Source organism: Eleginops maclovinus, chromosome 3 (genome assembly GCF_036324505.1).
Source record: "Eleginops maclovinus isolate JMC-PN-2008 ecotype Puerto Natales chromosome 3, JC_Emac_rtc_rv5, whole genome shotgun sequence".
Taxonomy (NCBI): Eukaryota; Metazoa; Chordata; class Actinopteri; order Perciformes; family Eleginopidae; genus Eleginops; species Eleginops maclovinus.
In genome coordinates, this window is record NC_086351.1 from 25,735,647 (window position 1) to 25,754,372 (window position 18,726).

General features: G+C 40.8%; 1 protein-coding gene across 1 annotated transcript in view; it reads right to left on the reverse strand.

The window, feature by feature from the left end:
• Positions 1 to 18,726, reverse strand: part of LOC134860980 (IgGFc-binding protein-like) — a 33,751-nt gene that overhangs the window by 12,565 nt on the left and 2,460 nt on the right. The window contains exons 5-26 of the mRNA XM_063877926.1: positions 18,491 to 18,654; positions 17,568 to 17,744; positions 16,919 to 17,144; positions 16,440 to 16,685; positions 15,318 to 15,419; positions 14,555 to 14,702; positions 13,969 to 14,089; positions 13,191 to 13,523; positions 12,509 to 12,680; positions 11,959 to 12,056; positions 10,907 to 11,037; positions 10,231 to 10,400; positions 9,343 to 9,557; positions 9,068 to 9,262; positions 8,144 to 8,332; positions 7,327 to 7,763; positions 5,953 to 6,071; positions 5,019 to 5,215; positions 4,503 to 4,641; positions 2,515 to 2,697; positions 1,635 to 1,780; positions 257 to 603 (exon numbers count right to left, since the gene is read on the reverse strand). Coding sequence (XP_063733996.1) covers positions 257 to 603; positions 1,635 to 1,780; positions 2,515 to 2,697; positions 4,503 to 4,641; positions 5,019 to 5,215; positions 5,953 to 6,071; positions 7,327 to 7,763; positions 8,144 to 8,332; positions 9,068 to 9,262; positions 9,343 to 9,557; positions 10,231 to 10,400; positions 10,907 to 11,037; positions 11,959 to 12,056; positions 12,509 to 12,680; positions 13,191 to 13,523; positions 13,969 to 14,089; positions 14,555 to 14,702; positions 15,318 to 15,419; positions 16,440 to 16,685; positions 16,919 to 17,144; positions 17,568 to 17,744; positions 18,491 to 18,654 — 4,255 coding nt within the window. The remainder of the gene's footprint in view (positions 1 to 256; positions 604 to 1,634; positions 1,781 to 2,514; positions 2,698 to 4,502; positions 4,642 to 5,018; positions 5,216 to 5,952; positions 6,072 to 7,326; positions 7,764 to 8,143; positions 8,333 to 9,067; positions 9,263 to 9,342; positions 9,558 to 10,230; positions 10,401 to 10,906; positions 11,038 to 11,958; positions 12,057 to 12,508; positions 12,681 to 13,190; positions 13,524 to 13,968; positions 14,090 to 14,554; positions 14,703 to 15,317; positions 15,420 to 16,439; positions 16,686 to 16,918; positions 17,145 to 17,567; positions 17,745 to 18,490; positions 18,655 to 18,726) is intronic.

Here is an 18,726-nt window from a genome sequence, read left to right on the forward strand (position 1 = left end):
ATATAGTAGCTTATAAACTGTTTTGCTACACTCTGGAAGGCATCCTCGCCCTCAGCACAGAGATGATGTTTCTTTGTTGATACTTTTCCCCGCCCCCCCATACTCTAGCCCCACCCCCTTAAATAACTTACATATAGCAGTCACACCACACTTTCTTTAGGAATTGCACTCTCTAGTTATGTAGTGACGTTCACGGTTATAATGAGTTAAAATCGATATTAAAAAAGTGCTGCTCATTGAAGGAAGTGCTACTGACTTGATGCGGTCCTGGTCTGAGCACTGAGGACACACATCCTCACAGAAGTGGTAACAGAAGGGGTCGTAGTCCTCAATGCTCCACGTGGCGGCCCAGTCTGTTACATTAGCAGCAGTTTGGCCCCCAGCGTCCAACAGCTCGTCCTCCTTGTTGCCGTTGTAGTTTCCACAGAGACCGGCCACATTACCAAAGTAACTGCTGCTGATGGTCACCATGAGCAATGTGGCCCAATCAAACGTAACTTCAACACCAATGTTGCTCTGGAGTGTGCCTCTGATTCCAGCTCCTGTTATGGAGATGCTGCCTCCATCCAGAAGGACAGGAAGTTCCGTCCTAATACCATCCACCTGAGAGAGAGAAGGGGGACGTCTGAAATCTATGTTGTACAATGATGGTTTCAACCGCTATAGGACTTGAAAATAATGTCAATAAAACCAAATTAGTGTTCTTCCATTAACTATACTATTATCAACAACAGGTTTGGGAATTGTGAAATAACAATTTAGAAGAGATATTATACACCACTAAAAGATCAGTACAAAATGAAATCTTGATTCAGAAATAGTGTTAGGGAATATTTTGTGTAAGCTTGTAACCTTTTGCTCAGGCCGGGACCGGGATGTCAGGTTAAGTTTTGACATATTGTCCTAGATTGTTTAGTCCGCTGCTTTAACAATGTTGATTACCAATTTGGAACTAGTTAAAACCTCTTCCTATCCCTGAGATCTTCAGAATTGGTTTGGCAACTGCTGTGGCAACTTGTGTCTACAGTAAATGTCTTGTCAATTCTCCGGCCGCAACTCCAAAAAAACTCAACAGTGTTTTGCCATCAAGTTCCTGCTCTCCAGTGTCTCTCTGAGTTTCGTCTCCATTGCTTCAAAAGTTTCCACCACAGATAGTATGCAAGACAGAAACTATACCAGTAGCATTAAGTGGCATCGAAATATAATTTCCCATATGAGAAATTATACATTTAATTGGGAAGAAGAAGAATAAATATTCTTATATCGATTAACAATCACATGAAATGGAATGTATGGTGTGTGTGTGTGTGTGTGTGTGTGTGTGTGTGTGTGTGTGTGTGTGTGTGTGTGTGTGTGTGTGTGTGTGTGTGTGTGTGTGTGTGTGTGTGTGTGTGTGTGTGTGTGTATCTCCATGCATGATAAAATCTCTTGATCTACTTGACCTTGTAATATCAGTGTCCCTTTATCACAGCATTGACAGTCAAATGTTTACATTGCCAGTGAAGGCTTACATGACCAAACACTTAATCCTTGATTTTTCTTAGTGTCGATAAATAGAAAGGAATCTAATGTACAGAATAGAGCATGAAAGGTTGTCAGTGCTGGCATTATGTATGTTGTGAACAAAGACCCACCAGTATGACCCCTCTGTCAGAGGAGGGGATGGAGATCCGGTGGCCCAGCATCTCCACAGTGGCTGAACGCACGAAGGAACCTTCAGGGTTTCCTCGTATCTCATTCTTGCTGATCACAGTAAATGGTGGCAGGGAGGGATCGCGACCTGAGGAAGTTATTTATGTTAATGTTAGCAGTGTGTCCAAGATTTTTAGTATGTGCGTATTTTGGGGCTGTAAAATCTAAAAACTTCACACATGCAGGAAGGAAGGTCATTCGTTAAGTTGATCTCATGACTCTCAGGTCATCTCTTTTAGTGAATGGTAGAGTGATAGAGTGGTGCAATGTTGATGTATTTTGTTCACCGGCCCGGAAGTTAGCATTGAGCTCCCTCAACAAAAGACAAAGCGATGTTTTCATTGGATTTTAAAATACCGCAGAAAAATAAGCTGTGATAATAATATATGATACTGACACGTTTTATTCAGCAGGATAATCTTCGCATATTAACACCACGTTTATTAGTTTTGAAGCATATATTAAATCGCCGGAGGTTAAAATGTAACGTAAGGCTATAAACAAACACGGCTGTGCATCACCACCGCTAATGTTCAGCTTGATGACCGTTAGACTCATTTAGTCACTTATTAGCAACCATTGTTTCATAACACATAGGAGCTTCACCATTCACCAGTCGGGTATTCACTGAAGTAAACATCTTCAGCTTGTGTCACACATTTCAAAAATCATTGACTACAAGACGAGGGAACCTGAAGTAATAACATGCTAACTCAAATCGAGGATTTAGGACTCATTCCTGCACCACTCTATTTGTTTGGTAGTAATTTAAATGGAAAGTGTTGATCATTTGAGTGTTGAGCAGAGCAGACAAATACTAACCTGTGGTGTTGACGAGGACATAAGTGCAGGTTCCCTGGAAAGAGTAACTGCGTTTGTCAAACGTGTTGTAGTGCGGGTCGCCAAAAGCCCAACATAAGGCTGTAGAATCAGGTTCACACACTCCCTGGCCTTCTGACACCACACAATGCTCCTTTACTCGGCACTCAACCTCAGCACAAGGGTCTGCAACACACACACACACACACACACACACACACACACACACACACACACACACACACACACACACACACACACACACACACACACACACACACACACACACACACGTATGGTTATTCAAGAGAAACTCAATGTAAAAGTAAGTATTAAAATCAAACAAACATGGGACGACAAATAGAAAAACACCATTACAGTTTTGGCATTTGGAAGTTGTACATTTTTTAACAATATTATAGATTTAGTTCCTTTTGTATTTACTTTTCCTTTTGTATTTACTTTTCTTCATCATTGAGCTATTCTTCCTGTCCAATGCTATATTGCCTTTGCAGGGTGTTCATGATTCAGAGAGCCAACCACCTTTTTAAATTGGCTCTTTAAAAAAATGTTGTACTTTCTTTCGATTCAATTACGTGTTTATTGATTTGTGTTGGTATACGGTGTTTTTATTAGTGATAATTTGCTATTTGTTGCTCTGTATACGTATTTGGGGCCTGGTATTTTCTTTTTGTTAGTTTAAATTGCAAATGAAAGTATTTGGCTGCCCTAGAATATCTGAGCAACATGCTGAAAGGAGTCTCACCCTCCTCCCTTCAGGTGTGTAGCACACCCAATTGTGAAGTCACAAATAGCTGACTCACCCTGGAGTGCACTTAGGGTGGCTTTACACGGAAACAAAAACGGCTTAAAAACGCAAAACATTTTTGCGGATGCACTATATCGTTTAGATGGAAACGGCGTTTTGGGGGGATGAAAACGCAAGAAAGTGAAACCACCCTCCAGAGTGGAATTCTTGAAAACGCTCCACTGTCGCGCCACCGTGTAAAGGATGAAAAACGCAAAACTTCGTTTCTCGTCACATAGAAATGACGTGACAAGCATAATAAAGCGCCAGAAAACCGAGGGAAACACATTAGAAGGCTATCAACATGTCCGTCCCTGCGGACTTTCAACTCGCGTTAGGCGCTGTAATTGACGTTCAAGAGTCATTTCATCAGATAACAGCAATGATGAGCGAGAGTAGTAAAGAACAGACCAAAAATATGAACTACGTTCTCGAAATTCTTGAAGTTCATAGAGAGAGCAGGCGACCTAGACAGCTGTGGGTGAGACCTGGGAGGACTTCTCAGTGGTGGGATAACTTCATGAATGAGGTGGTAGACGACCAAGCGTGGCATGAAAATTTTCGCATGTGAAACGTGAAAGCTGTAGATTGATGTAGCCTGGCCCATAGGGCTACTGGTACGGAGCGTATACTGGAGACAGTCAGTGAAAGAAATGACTACAGTACAGGAGTTAGTTGCGCTATATTTCAATCTCGGTCTTTATTATAAGGACATTGCTGCTTTGCTCGCAAGTCGTCACCATTTTCACGTGCGTCACCACTTTCACGTGCGCACTTGAAACTAAACTTTTTTTTTTTTTTTTTCATGTCACCTTAGGGGCTCCGTACTGTTTGCCCTGAGTGAGGAACTCCGTCCTCACATTGAGGGACAAGTAACAAACATGAGGGCGCCTGTCCCCGTCGTCAAACACTTTTGCGTTTCCGTATGCACGCAGATTTTCACCCTAAAACGCTCGTCTAAATGCAGATTTAAAAGTGAAAACGAAACGCCACTTTTGCGTTTTTGTTTCAGATCGTTTCCGTGTAAAGGTAGCCTGAATGCTGATAAGATGAATGATGATAAAACGGTGGAGTTCAGATTTTATGCTGTTAAATGGGAACCAACAGAATTCTCCAGGCCTGAGCATGCATTGCTTTCTGAACATTAGCAAACATGGCTGGATAAAAGTTAAAGATCACCCACCCGTAGAGTAGCATCCCAGCGTTCCGTCCTTGTTGCGACACTCCTCCCCCTCCTGGCAGCTGGTGGAGCTGCAGCTGTATTGTCCCGCCTCACAGGAGCAGCGCTTGGAGCAGTCCTCCAGCAGCACTGATGTACCCGACTGAAAATGAATAAGATCACACTTAAATCTACTTGAACAATACAAAACATCAACAAACAAACAAAGAATGTGTAGCAACATTATCAGAGTAAGTGAACGTATCAAAGTTTTGCAGTAGCAGCCACTCACAACATTGTAAAAGAGTTGTGTTATTTCACAACTGTGTTGTTAAAGTCTTAGGTTGGGAGTAGCAGCCAGTAAGAGCAGTATTAAATGTGAAATATAATGTATTGCAAAACACTGTAAGGCCCCTTTCTGAAATTAGCTTTATATTAATTCATGGTCAAAGCTTCATTTGAAATTGGACGAACAACATCCCAGTGCTGCGCTCTCATTCTGTACTGAATACGCATTATGGTGTGGATGATGGGAGTCACCTTGTAATATTGTCCGTCAAACACGCAGCCACATTTCTCCACAGTGACACAGCGGGCGCCGTCAGACATCAGGCTGTCGTCACACTGGCAGCCCTCCTGACAGGGGGGGCAGGACCCTGAGCTCTGCAGGGAGGAGCAGGTGGAGGTGCAGGAGGAAGAGCACAGCTCATAGTGACTTCCCGCCGGACAAGTCACAGCTGCAACAGAAATCACGCCCGGAGGATCAGTATTCAGTATTCATTTGTGTAACATCTAAAAATATTTGGCCGTTTTTCTGATTTCGAAGTAGACAGGTTTAGTTGGCTCGTAATTATGAGTCTTTGTATTGTTAGATCAGATTAGAAGATGAGACGCATGAACATGTGTCTCTTTAGTGAGCTACATTTGCTAATGAAAAGCTCTCCTTTATCTAGGAGAAGCAGAGAAGCACTAGGGATCATTCCCATTAACTTCTGCTTAACTTGTAAACGGCTTAAAGTCTGTATTATCTCCTCTGTTGTCAGGTAGAAGCCTGATGGACAGTAAATGAGGTCATGTCAGCATTCCTGACAGGCGAGCCCATTAGTCCTCTCACTTGCATTTTTAATTCAATTAATAACACCCTTTAATTGCATTACATACTTCAACAAGTTGTTGGTTAGTATCTACTGTGGTGTCTGAACCATTGGGGATTGTTTTTGGAGAAGATTCTGTTTAATCTGTGCAAGAGTGGCAATAGAATAGGCACAGCAAATCACGTGTTAAAACACATTAGCAAATTACAACGTAACACAAAAGTGGGTGAAACATTTACAAATTCAGAATTTCCCAAAACACTAAAATGCGTTTTCTTAAATATTGTTGTTTTTATTGTCTAATGTACTTCTTATCTCAGGACATCTGCATGAGAGTGTTAAATTAGCCACATTCAGAGAGAGCGTCCCGGCAGACTTACGACAGAAGCTATCACTCCTCCATATTTCGATCTCTGCCCCGGCGAGCTGACAGGCAGTCACATAGTTCTGGATGTGACGACATAGGATGTCCTTGCCCGCTCCATCTGTCGACATCTCCCTGAAAAACGAAAAAAGTACTTTCATTACAGGGAGCAAAGGGCCTTAACAGAGACACTAGGTGATGGACAATTCTGCTTTATTATATCTGTTTTGTCTCTCTATGCTTTCATGAAATTATACTAAATGAGGGGCTGAGATCTGGGAACATGGAGACTGGTCAGAGGGTCATCTTATGATCAGAAAAAGTACTTTGAGAAGGGGGGTTCTAATGTAATATGCAGCTTTATGAACATTTGCTCTATATTTAGTAATAAATGAAATAATTCTTCAAGGCAGATACATAGTTGAAAGTAGAACATTAGAGTTGGCATCATTTAATGAATGTGTGAGTCATATGATCAGAACATCTACACTGCTGGCGGACAAGTGAATGCATCTGAAATGTCCTTAATTGTCCTTCATCACAGAAAATGGTATACCAGTGATGGAAAGTAACTAAGTACTTTAACCCAAGTACCCAAAATTCAAAAGAATGGCACTTCACATGAGTTTTCACATTATGCTACTTTGTACTTTCACAGTTCTACTTTTTTTTGGCAAGTATTTTACTTTTTAATCTGCCACAATTATTAAACATAATTAGTTACTTAGCAGGTCTAGAGTATTACTACAAAATAATAATCACTGATATACATTATCATATATTATTATAAGCTAAGATACATATAAAGTCAATTAAATAAACCCCACTTTTACCAAGTGATGAACATATTATGCATCAGTAATTATAAATCACAATGATTAGAGTTAGATATTTGAAATATTTTCTATTTTTATAAATTCATTACATTTTGTATTAATTGATGTGCAATGCATTCTCGACATGCTGCTGTAAAAGAACATTTCTCAAATTTGATCCATAAAGTACATTTAACCTTATCCAATTGAACCTAATGCAATCATTTCAACTATACAGTATGGTGCTTAAATCTGCTATTCTGCATAATGAGTACTTTTACTTTGGTGCTTAAAGTATATTTTGATGCTAATACTTTTGTACTTTTCCTAAAGTACAATTTTGAAAGCAGGACTTTAACTTCTTACTGAGTATTTTTAAATGTCCAATTGCTACTTTTACCTAACTAAATAATCAGAATACTTCCACCTCCGCTGTGTACACACAAATACAGTGTCACAGAAAGTCAAAGTGTGAGGCAGGGAGAGGTCAGATTAAAGTTTGTGGAACCGCAACCCGCTGGATCACAGTTATAGATGTATAAGATGCATGACTTGGACATTAAAGGTATCCTTGCCTGACGCAAGCCCTGTAGTCTGGATTCGGGTTCACTGTCGAAAGGCATCCTGCAAAGGGGCCCTTCTTATTTCTGATGATGTAACAGGCCTTTTTGGCATCTGGGCTCTTTGAGTTATCGGGTTTAGGGCAGGAAGCGGCCCCACAGCTGGCCTCACATGACTTGTCGTCCCTCTTTATGACCAGAGATTCCTCTGAGTCTGCTGACTTCTCTGCTGCAGAGGACGGATCATCAGACTGCTTGCCGTTATAGTTTCCGCAGAGACCCCGTGGAGCGCTGTCATAGGTGGAGGGGACCTGTAGGATCACCCCTGCCAAAGTGTCGTAGGTCAGCTTCAGACCAAAGTCACTCTCAATGATGATGTTGATGCCATTTTGATGTGCACGCAATTTCCCATCAGCCAGGGACACAGGGAGGGAGACTCTGATGTCATCAACCTGTGACACAGAAGGGGACAAATGATTACATCACGTGAGCTGGTACCATGGGTTCATCCCAGTTTACTCCGCCCACTCCTCTCTCTCCTAAACCCTGTGTCAACAAGCTGCAGATGATGGTGTCACCAGCAGTGAAGACTACTGAGACTGTCCCCAATAATGCACACCCCAATCCTTATAAAAATACTCTTTAACCAAATGGACACTAAATAAGACCTGGCTGTCCATAAGGACCTGAACATTATGTTGACTAAGCTGACAGGCAAGACTGAGTGAGAATAGACATAGGTAGTACCAGATTGTTGGACAGTATTCTGAACATCTGTTTGTGAAAATAATGGATGTGGGAACACACTTCATACCTAACCTGTCAATCATACCTTGATTTCCCAGACGACCCCTGTCTCCATAGTCATTTCCATGTCGTAGACCTGGAGCTCCACACTGCGAGAGACCGAACCGTCCTTGTGCGTTTGCTGATGTACATACACAGTGAAGGGCTCCAGCCCTCTTTTGTTCTCCTCCACTAGTGCCAACAAGAACAAACAGTCTCCCAACAGAGGATATGCCTACAGGATGCAGGATGAGAGGAGGTGGAACAGATATGGTAAGGAAAAATGCTCCACTGGGTTCATCTGACATGAAAACAGCTGCCTGCTGCTACTTTAAAGAGTACCATGAGAGTGTTGAGAGTAAACCAGAGCAGTTATGGGCCTGACAGCAAAACAATGAGCTGAATCTCTTTAAAGCTGTGTGAAGCAGAGGAGATCTCCAGATTCAAGTTTCAGTTCATCAGTACAAGCTACGCCTTTTATTTTGTCCCTTTGTCATTTGATACTTTGTTATCATAAAGATATTGGTTTCAGCGGCTGTAAGGAACTTCTCCATTAGCAGATTAGTCAGTGTATTCTGCTGATGTGTTGGCCCACATGGATTATCTGTGATTTCCATGTTTTAACCAAATGTCCTCAATGAATATTAATATGAAGTGTTAAGCTATCCTCATAAAATATCCAAAATACTTGTCAAGATTAAAGACATGACTTATCACTTTTAGATTTGGATGATTCTTATGGAGAAGATTTTAAACATTTCACAAATAAGTAAGAATAAGATTCGCAAAATCTAATAGTGGAGAGCTATCAGAAACCAACAAGACAGCAATCATTGATGTCGTTACATAAATAGATATTAAAATAATGTTCTATCGATAAAATGTGTTACTTGGGGATAAGGTTCATAATGCAATAGGCTTAGATACTTTGCTTACTTGTTGCCTTATGCAGACAAAAAATTTACTTTACCTGTCCATCGAAGGACTGGACCATCCTGCCTCCACTCACAGAGCAGGAGCCCACACCTTTGGGAGCACAGGAGGAGGAGCCTCCTTTCACAACACACTTCTCATGGGCTGAACAGTCAGATTTAGGATCACACTGCACTTGTCCATCATCTGTACACACACAACGAGTGTTACAGGCCTTTCCTAGATAGAACACCTGAGGAGAGAGCAGACACATCAGTAGAGGGGACAGAGAGGAAGAGGCATTGAGAGGGGGGGTATCTTCTGCTGCAGTACCTGTCCGCTCAGATAATACTGTGCTTCGTACTGGCAGCCACACTCTGATAGAGGGACACACTTGTCGTCACTCAACATGAATCCATCGTCACACACACAGCCTTCTGTGCAAGGGGCACTCTTGTCACAGCCCTCTGGGGGGGCGAGGCCACTGCAGGTGAGCGGGCAGGGGGGGCCACACTGCTCATAGTGACTGTTTGCACCACATGACGGCGCTGCAGAGACACACAAGGAAAGGCAATCTTCCTTAGAGACATTACAGATATGCCTGTGTCTTTTTCTAACATTCAAGTACATTATCGGGACAGGTTCAAGACAAGAAAGAAACAAAAACCCGCTAGCAAGGAACATTTAGACGTCTTACGTGTGCTGTTGATAAGCAACATTTATTATTATTAATAAACAACAGAAGGGCAGTGACTCTATCGTGGAGTTAAAGTTATTAGTCAATTTACTGAACATGTTAACAAAGACTTTACAGGTATAACAATAAATACTCAAGCAGTTTTACTTCATGTTTAAAAGGGGCAAGAAGAAGCTTAAAAAAAAGTTCTAGCATACATTACGTTAATGAAAATCTAAGTTCAGTTCACAGTCATCAGCATTCGTGATACTCGTTGTTTTAAAGAAATAAAAAATTAAAAATCATGTCTTGGTACAAATCCAAAAAATAATAATCAAATCATTTTTACAGGTAAACAAAAATATATAGGAAATCATCTGTCCGGCTCATAATGATTTAGGCTTTTGTTTCTGAATCGTTTTTTATAGTTAGTGAACTGTTTGTGTGTGTGTGTGTGTGTGTGTGTGTGTGTGTGTGTGTGTGTGTGTGTGTGTGTGTGTGTGCGCGCGCGTGCGTGCGTGCGTGCGTGTGTGTGTGTGTCTTACGACAAAACGTCGGGGTTCTCCAGCTCCCCACTGTAGCTCCTGCCTCTTGACAACTGGTGCTGAAAGCTGTTAGGCTGTTGCACAGTGCGGAGGCGTGGCCTTGGTACATGCACAGATCAAAAACACAGTCTTTGAGGAAGGAGGTGTGGTCCAATTTACTGTGACACTGTCTGCAGGGGCAGAGACACAAACAGGTTTAACAGAGGAATACACAATGTAAGGACGGGGCTTTTATATATCCAACAGCATTTAGTTATTGGGTTTTAAATACTTAGCATAAGTATTTATTGTTTCTTGCTTTACCCAGGAGTAGGTCATATATTAAAGCAGTTATTTAAATGAGACACATGCTAGATATTGAATACTGTAGGCCATGGAATAATATTCTTCTCTTTTATCTGCAGCCAATTAAAAACTGTTCTTCTACAGGAAGGGGTGAGACACATTAGATTCTTCTCAACATGAATCGTTCCTCTGGTGATTTGTATCAGACATAAAGGACTAATTGTATAAATAATTCTAACAGGAAACATGTTTTCAGTGACATTGAGATGAAATGACTGTGCTTGGGACTGAAAGATTAGAAACACATTAGCAGCTTCAGTTGAACAATGTGCCACTGTGAAAGCCAAGATGGCGTTTACACAGTATCATCACACTGTCGTATCTTTCGTACCCAAACGGTCCGAGTTTGTCAGCAATGATGCCGCAGTATTTCTGGTCCCCGTAACGCAGGATCAGCGCAGGCTCACACTCGGGACATTTCCCGTTAGGACAGTCACTGGTGCAGCCGGCATCTCCTCCCACCTGCAGGCAATGACATAAAAGCGACAGTGTTTAAGAGTAATGAAGAAGTCATGATAAAGATGTTGACATAAGACGAGTGATTTTTGAAAAGTGTTGGCTTATATTAAATAAAACAGGTCCAAATGTGTCATTTTTTTGTCCAATGTTTCTCTTTCTATTGAGGCTGTAAGTAACAGGGCTGGCCTCATATTGTGCTGGGGGACTCATCTTATGCGCAAACTCAGTATCCTCTTTAACACCTCTTCTTAAAACTCACTTTTATCTTTAGCTTTTTCCTAACTGATGGTATTTATTGATGTTATTTTATAAAGTTGTTGCAGCAAGTGGTCATGCATCTCCTTATTACTACCAAGGTTCAGGAATAAGCTCACACTTCCAGCTGTCTCCAATAAATCAACTGAGTATACCTGTGTCCAGCCCTCTTGTCTCATGTTTTCTCAGCATGCCCCCCCCTTCTCTTAACTTCAAACACACTGGTTTCAGGCGCAGCTTCCACACTCAATGAACCACCGTAATCCCGCAGTGTTGTTGCCTCAACCCTCCTCATCCCACTGAACCTGGTACCATCTTCCCTGCATCGTCTGGCCATTCCTAATGAGACTTCCTTCATAATGTGTTTACAGCATGATAATTGATAGTGAATTCAAAGTTACAATATTTCTCTTGCGAAACAATGTTGGAGTTAAGATGCGACTTCATTCTCCTTCTGTCCACCATGTAGCAACACGTCATTCTTCCTGCTGTATGAACTGACTGACACAGCTGTGCCCGGGCCTGTGTGGAGTCTGTGCTGGCTTTGTGTTAATATACTGTACAGTTTTACAGTATATGACTTAATGGAGTTTTTAAAGTGTGTGTTTTTTTGTTCAGTTCATGATTGTGTAGGATGCTCATACACCCCAAATCTCAGCTATTACACACCTTCCAGCTGTGTCCAAAGACGTTAATGTGGTTAGCCAAGTTGCCATCCCGTTTCAGTAAGTCATCGCCAGGTTTACCATTGTAATTTCCACACAAGCCTTAAAAAAAAAGAAGACATTACACCTTAAAAAACACACCCATGTTGCAACTTCTGGAAGATTGAAAACTGTGAGCAGATGTTTTCTCTGAAGCTACAATGGTATATGAGCTCCTTGGAAGCATTATAACAAAAGATTTTTCAGGATTTTCAAATGAATGCTCATAATTGTTTTTCTTATTGCTCTGTAAAAACAAGGATAGGTTTTCAAATTGACAGGGAACCTATGAAGGCTTTAAAAGAGAAAGCTGAAAAGGCAGAGCATAGTTTAGGGACGCTAGGATCCCCTTAAATATCACCTGCTCATCATCTCAATAAAGCTTTCAGCCGGTGACGAGTAGCAATATGAAGTATCTTAGGCACTAAACTCACATCTGAATACAATATGCCACTGTTTGCTTTATACTGGGAGTAAACTTAACAACCCCCAACCACTGATGCACCATAACTTACCACCTGTAGCAGAAGAGTATGAACTGGGCAAAGTCAAGCTGACGTAGCTGTTCCAGTTGAACCTGAGCGTCAAACCAAAAGATGTGGTCACCACGCCAAAGTAGCCTTGCCGGTACAGAGAAAGCTTGCCATCCTCCATGGAGTAAGGAAGGTTTACAGACTGGCTGTTGACCTGAGAGGGGAGGGGGGTTTAGATTCAACCATTAAATCTGAATAACATTCAATGATTTATCATTTGTTTTGCTTTCTTTTTTATTACATTTGCATCTTGTGAGAAGCTAATTTGTGTTTGCATCTCAAAAATAGCAGTATTTTATTTCACTGAACTGTAAAGCATTCCATTTTACTTTTTTTTTTCTATTTACTTGCATAGTTACTGTCTCCTGCATGTCTTGCACATTAGTCTTGCAACATTATCTTGCACTATTTAATTTCTACTCTGTTTTTTTCTAGCACAATTTGTATTGTTTTATTGTTGGTTTTATTGTTTTATGTCTTAAATGTGTTTATGTTGCATTTTTGGAGGGGCCTGGGGTTGTAATTGCCATAACCACACTGTTCTGTAGATACTGTGCATTTGACAATAAGCCTTTGAACTTCGAATATTACTGATTACTGATATGTTGGGACTAGCATTTCTGTTATTTTCCATGTATATCCTGCAGGAGGCGATTGATCTCACCAGTATTTTCCCTGCATTGCCACGACTCATGCTGACAGTGATGCCATCGAACACATTCAGAGAGACGGACTTGGTGTAGGCCACAGCCTTGTTACGGCCTCGATTCTCGTTTTGGACCAGCACCTGGAACGGCTCCAGATCCTTGTCTGATCCCTTGATGATTTGAGACAGGACATAAGTACAAGTGCCCTGGAAATCAAACCGCCGTTGGTCAAAGCTTTGGTAGTGGGGGTCTCCAGTGCCCTTGCATGTTGCGTAGGATGTTGGGTAGCATTTCCTAACCCCCTCCTTCAGAGCACATAGCTCGTTCTTCTTACAGGACACTGATTTGCACTTCATTAGCAGGAGAGAACATAAGAAAATATTAGAACACAGTGGGGGAGATGAAAATTAGCAACACAATGTTATTGCAAAGACTCTCCAACACACACACTTTCTGGGGATCTAAAACACTGTAGTGAGCTCGGAAAGATGGGGATGCAAAAAATGTCATTATTTTTCTGAGTGTCCTTATAGTTCAGGTGTTTTCTCTTGTTAAGGAAACAAGCACACACACACACACACACACACACACACACACACACACACACACACACACACACACACACACACACACATACACACACACACACACACACACACACACACACACACACACACACACACACACATACACACACACACACACACACACACACACACACACACACACACACACACACACACACACACACACACACACACACACACACACACACACACACACACAATCACCCACCCTGGCTTTGCCTTGAATGCAATCACACTTGGTAGTGCAGGTGTTATCAGCCCAGAAAGCTTTGCCTGGTGAGTAATATCTGCCTTTATGTTGACATCCACAGCTAGACTTATGAACACATCTGAAACACACATCAAATGAGATATATTTAGATTTCTTAGATTTAAAACGTTTACGTGCATTATTTGCTTTGTTGGCTGAAGCCTGCGATCTTAACTTGGTATTCTTAAGACTGCTTCTCTGTCATTGCATAGGAGGATAAAGAACTTAGAACTTGACAAAACAAAACATGTATGAATCACTCCTGGTAAAATATTAATTTCCACTGCTTCGAAATGACCAATGTGTGTGGTTATGCATGTTCTAGCACATTTACTACAGATCAGATGTACTGCTTTCCAAGGCACTAAACCTCTCTGTGGGTAATGTTAAGATCACAACGAGCCTGTTTCCCCCAGAACACTTTAATGAATCAATCTGTGATCATGGGACACCAAACATTAAACTATGGCCTAGTGTAACATAATCTTGCTGTAGGTTTGTTTATTCATAAAGTATTTGCCTCTGTAAGGAACTGTTTAGTTACCTGTCTCCACTGAGCACCAGTCCTTTATCACATTGACACCCCTCCACACAGGGTTCCTTACACTGCTTTTCACTGTCTGGATCTGAGCAGGAGGCAGGGCAGGGGGAGCCACACGCAATATATTGGCTGCCCTTTGGACAAGAGAGGACTGGGAAGGGGAGTGGAGATCTTTATTCATCATTATCATATTTGAGCTCATTGTTCCCCTTAAATACTGCATGTCTAAAACAAAACAACAGCATACAACTATTAAACAAGATTCATCTTTTTGAAGGTTTGAATAATTTATTCGTGTTTGGATTAGACATTTCTGTTCCCATCCTGTAGGGTTTATTTTCATAGCCATCAGAGCAAAACGTGACTTTCAATTTGTGCAGGAATGAGTATTTAAACCTGGAAATGAGTTCGCATTTGAGCAAATACTGGTTCTCTCATCGGGAAGTCAATGGTTTTTTGAATGGGATTTTGGTTGTACAATGTCTGAAGCTTTTATGTGTTTTCTCAAGGTGTGTGAGTGACCCTTCAGAGGTACGATGTCTGGGGTTTCCACCAGCCAGTCAGTACTGAAGACAAAAAAACTAAAAGCAAAGTCACCCAAATTCTCATTATTTTCGCAGATACCAAGATTGAATCCTTAGGTTAGAATATTCCCGTTTTAGTGATAAGAATTAGTAGTATATAATAGAAAGGTTACTGTATAGCATTCAGATGATAGGACTGCGTGGTTTATGATAAGTTATGACGGTGTTCAAAAGGGACTTACAGCATTTAGTAATCATTCTCCACTCAGGGTTGACTTTCACTCCTTCTGACTGACAGGCATCAGCATAACTTTTCAGGTTATCACAGAGAAACTTTCTTGCACCTGGACAAACACAGATGCTTTATTATTTAGAGAAAATAACTTCCTGAAATGCTGAGGATCAAACAGTCTCCTGCAGTCTGTGATAGGATATTAAAATCCTCTTTCTGTCAGCACACACATGTACACACACTTTAAGCACTATTAAGTCATTTTTGCATTCAACCCATGGTAATATTAAGGGCAAACAGAACATTTATCTGATAACTTTAGTTGTACAATAAATAAACAATGACATTTAGTTAGTTATAAAGACCACTTCAGCATTATCATTTTCTCTTGTTTTATTATATATAGGTATGTTTTTTTTTTTTAATTAATCACACTGGAATGGCTGCCATAAATGTAGAGATTGAGATTTAAGAAAAACATTGGAGTGGTCTCTTAATTTTCCGGAGCTGTAGGTTTAGATAACTAAAGGTAAAAACAATAAAAAAGTCATTCAAATTAGTAATTAATTTTTAGTTCATAGATTCAAATAGTGTTGTTCTTTATCTTAAAGGTGCCATAGAAAGCATCTATCTGGTATTTTAAATTGTTCTCTGATGTCTACAAAGAAGCTATATAACTTTGGTTGATCTAAAAAATGTCCAGATGCGGTTACTTGCAATACTGTCAAACTGTGTTGATTGTGTCTAACATATGTATATATTACTTACTTGTAATTCACCCGTTTTCCCACTGTGATATGCATATTCATGATTTGCACGTGAAGGAGGAACCAATGGTGTTTGAGGTTCACAGTATGTCAGTCCAATGTACCAAACTCTCCTTATTCAACTATGTCGAGGTAAATACAGTTTTACATTCTATGGCACCTTTAAGTAAACATTTTAATGGAGGACTTTTACTTACAACAGAGTATTTTTACAATTGACTATTGTATTTTTTGTATGAATTCTGAATACTTCTTCGAGTATTGTTGCCTTGCTGAAGGGCACCTTGGCATCAACTTATAGATTTGTGAATATGGTTGAGTATTCTACCCCAAAAAACTGTGATCGAACTCAAATATCGACTTACCTTTATTGACACAGACATCATAGACACAGTTGTCCATGTACATAGAGGGATCCACCTGTTTGAGGCAGGCTGAAAAAGGTCCATTGGCCTTTGTCATGACCCCACAGAGTCTGGGCTGACTGAAGTGGGCCTTCTGCTTTTCTGAACACTGAGGACAGCGACCAGCGCAGTTATCATCACAGAACCGATCCGAGTCCTCAGCCTTCCACTTTTTGATCATTTTCAGCACAGTAGAGATACTGGAGTCTGCCAGGAACAAAAGGAAACTGCTGTTAGAATTGAAAGCACTTTAATCGCCTGGGATGTCTTGTGAAGAAAGTGTAATTCCAATCTATTAAGAGTGGTGCAGGAATGAGTCCTTAACAGAGAAATGAGTTCGAAGTTTTAGCACTTTTGGCTTCCCTCAAAATCAATGTTTTTTAAAAGTGTTACTGTAACTAGCTCCACCCAACCGGCTCTTCTCCCACAGCTACCCTCACCCCTTGCTTCAGGCAGGTCATCTGTGCTGTCTCCATTGTAGTTTCCACAGAGGCCTCCCAGGTGTTGATAGTAGGAGGAAGGCACTGTGATGTACAGCATCATGTTCCAGTCATATCTGACATTCAGGCCAAAGTCAGTGGTGAGGCTAGCATAGCCTCCACTCTGCTTTACTGAGAGCTTACCCCCCAACAAACTGACAGGCAAGGACTGCAGTTCTCCATTGACCTGAAGGTAATAACACAACAACATTTAGAACAAGCTGGAATACTGCTTATGAACAAAGGTGGACACTTGAAATACATTGCAAAACAAGATCCGCGTTGGAGAAAGCTGTGTAGTTATGTGAAAAGCTAAGAGAACTGGGAACCAAAATGAATTAAAACATTGTTATATTAATGTTTACCAACCTTTTCTTTGTGTAAACAGTGTCACAGCTCTCTGTCAATCAGATGTATTTGTCTTTTTAATATTTGCTATTCGTTTTCAGAAATGTCCCAAGGAAATCAGAAAATAACTCATTTACTAGAGGGAGCAACAATGTCTATCTAAATACAGATAGGTTGGTATGAATATTCAACATTGGTATGGCATGCTACAACTCTTTGTATAGTCTATTATACTCTCAGCATGATGTCTGATACAAGTTACCTCCACTTGTGACCTGTGTCTGCCGATGGTAATTGTTTGGTCGTAGACGGTGACTCCAACAGTCCTCACAAATGCGACGTGAGTGTTACCTCGGTGGTCATTCTTGGTCATCACATTGAATTCAGTGAGGCCAGACCCATTCTTTGCAACTGTAGTCATAATGTATGTGCAGGTACCCTGAGAGGAAATATGAAGTTTGCTTAACTTAAACATTTTGGACACTTAATCTTGTAAGACCAGCAGGCCCAGTGAGTTGGAATCATATCACAGGTCATGGCTTATCCAGCAGACAAACAAAAAAAAACAGAGGCTCCATTCTCACACTTTATGAAGAGGATTAATGAAACACAATTGGCTGTCGTGCCTGTTAAACGCTAAATCGCAATCGCAGCAGTCTTGAAGGTTTTCTGTTTCAAAAGGTTCTAAACTGTAAACTATGTAAGGCAATGTGTGATGAATGGCTACAATATAATGTGTTGTGTTGCTGAGACATGATTGTACTCTTATTTAGTTTAGGAGTTTAGGTAGGAGGCAAATTAATTCACTTTAAATAGTGTTCTTGTTGGGGAAGTTTTAAAGTTGTTATTAGTAACCATTATTGTTGGGCAATGCTCATGTCATTAGCTATACGCTTGACCTATACTATGCAGCTGGCTCTTCTTTGGAAAAGGGAAGTTTACCTAACACAAACAACAGTATTGCTATCTTACACTAAATCATAATGTCTCTTTCTTGAGTAATGGATTGGGATCCCTAGCGCCAACATTAGAGGGGCAAATATTATTGGTCATTTTAACAAAACATTTTTCTAGAAGTTCTGTTCTTCAGCGTTGGTCTCAGTGTGTCAACAGAATATACCAAGAGTGTGATAAAAGGAAACTCTATAGTGAATGGCTGCTGATTAGGGCTCAAGATGTTCCAACCTGGAAGTCAAAGCGTCGGCCATCAAATGTGCTGTAGTGGGGGTCACCGACCGCTCGACAGGTTGCTGTAGAAACGTGAACGCATTTCCCTTTCACACAACGTTCCTTTACTCGACATTTCACCTTCTCACAGGGGTCTGGGGGAGTTGGGCTAGGGATGACACCTAGAGAAAATACAAACACACCATAAACATAAACACATGGCAGAATATATGATCATGCCATCAAAATGCGTT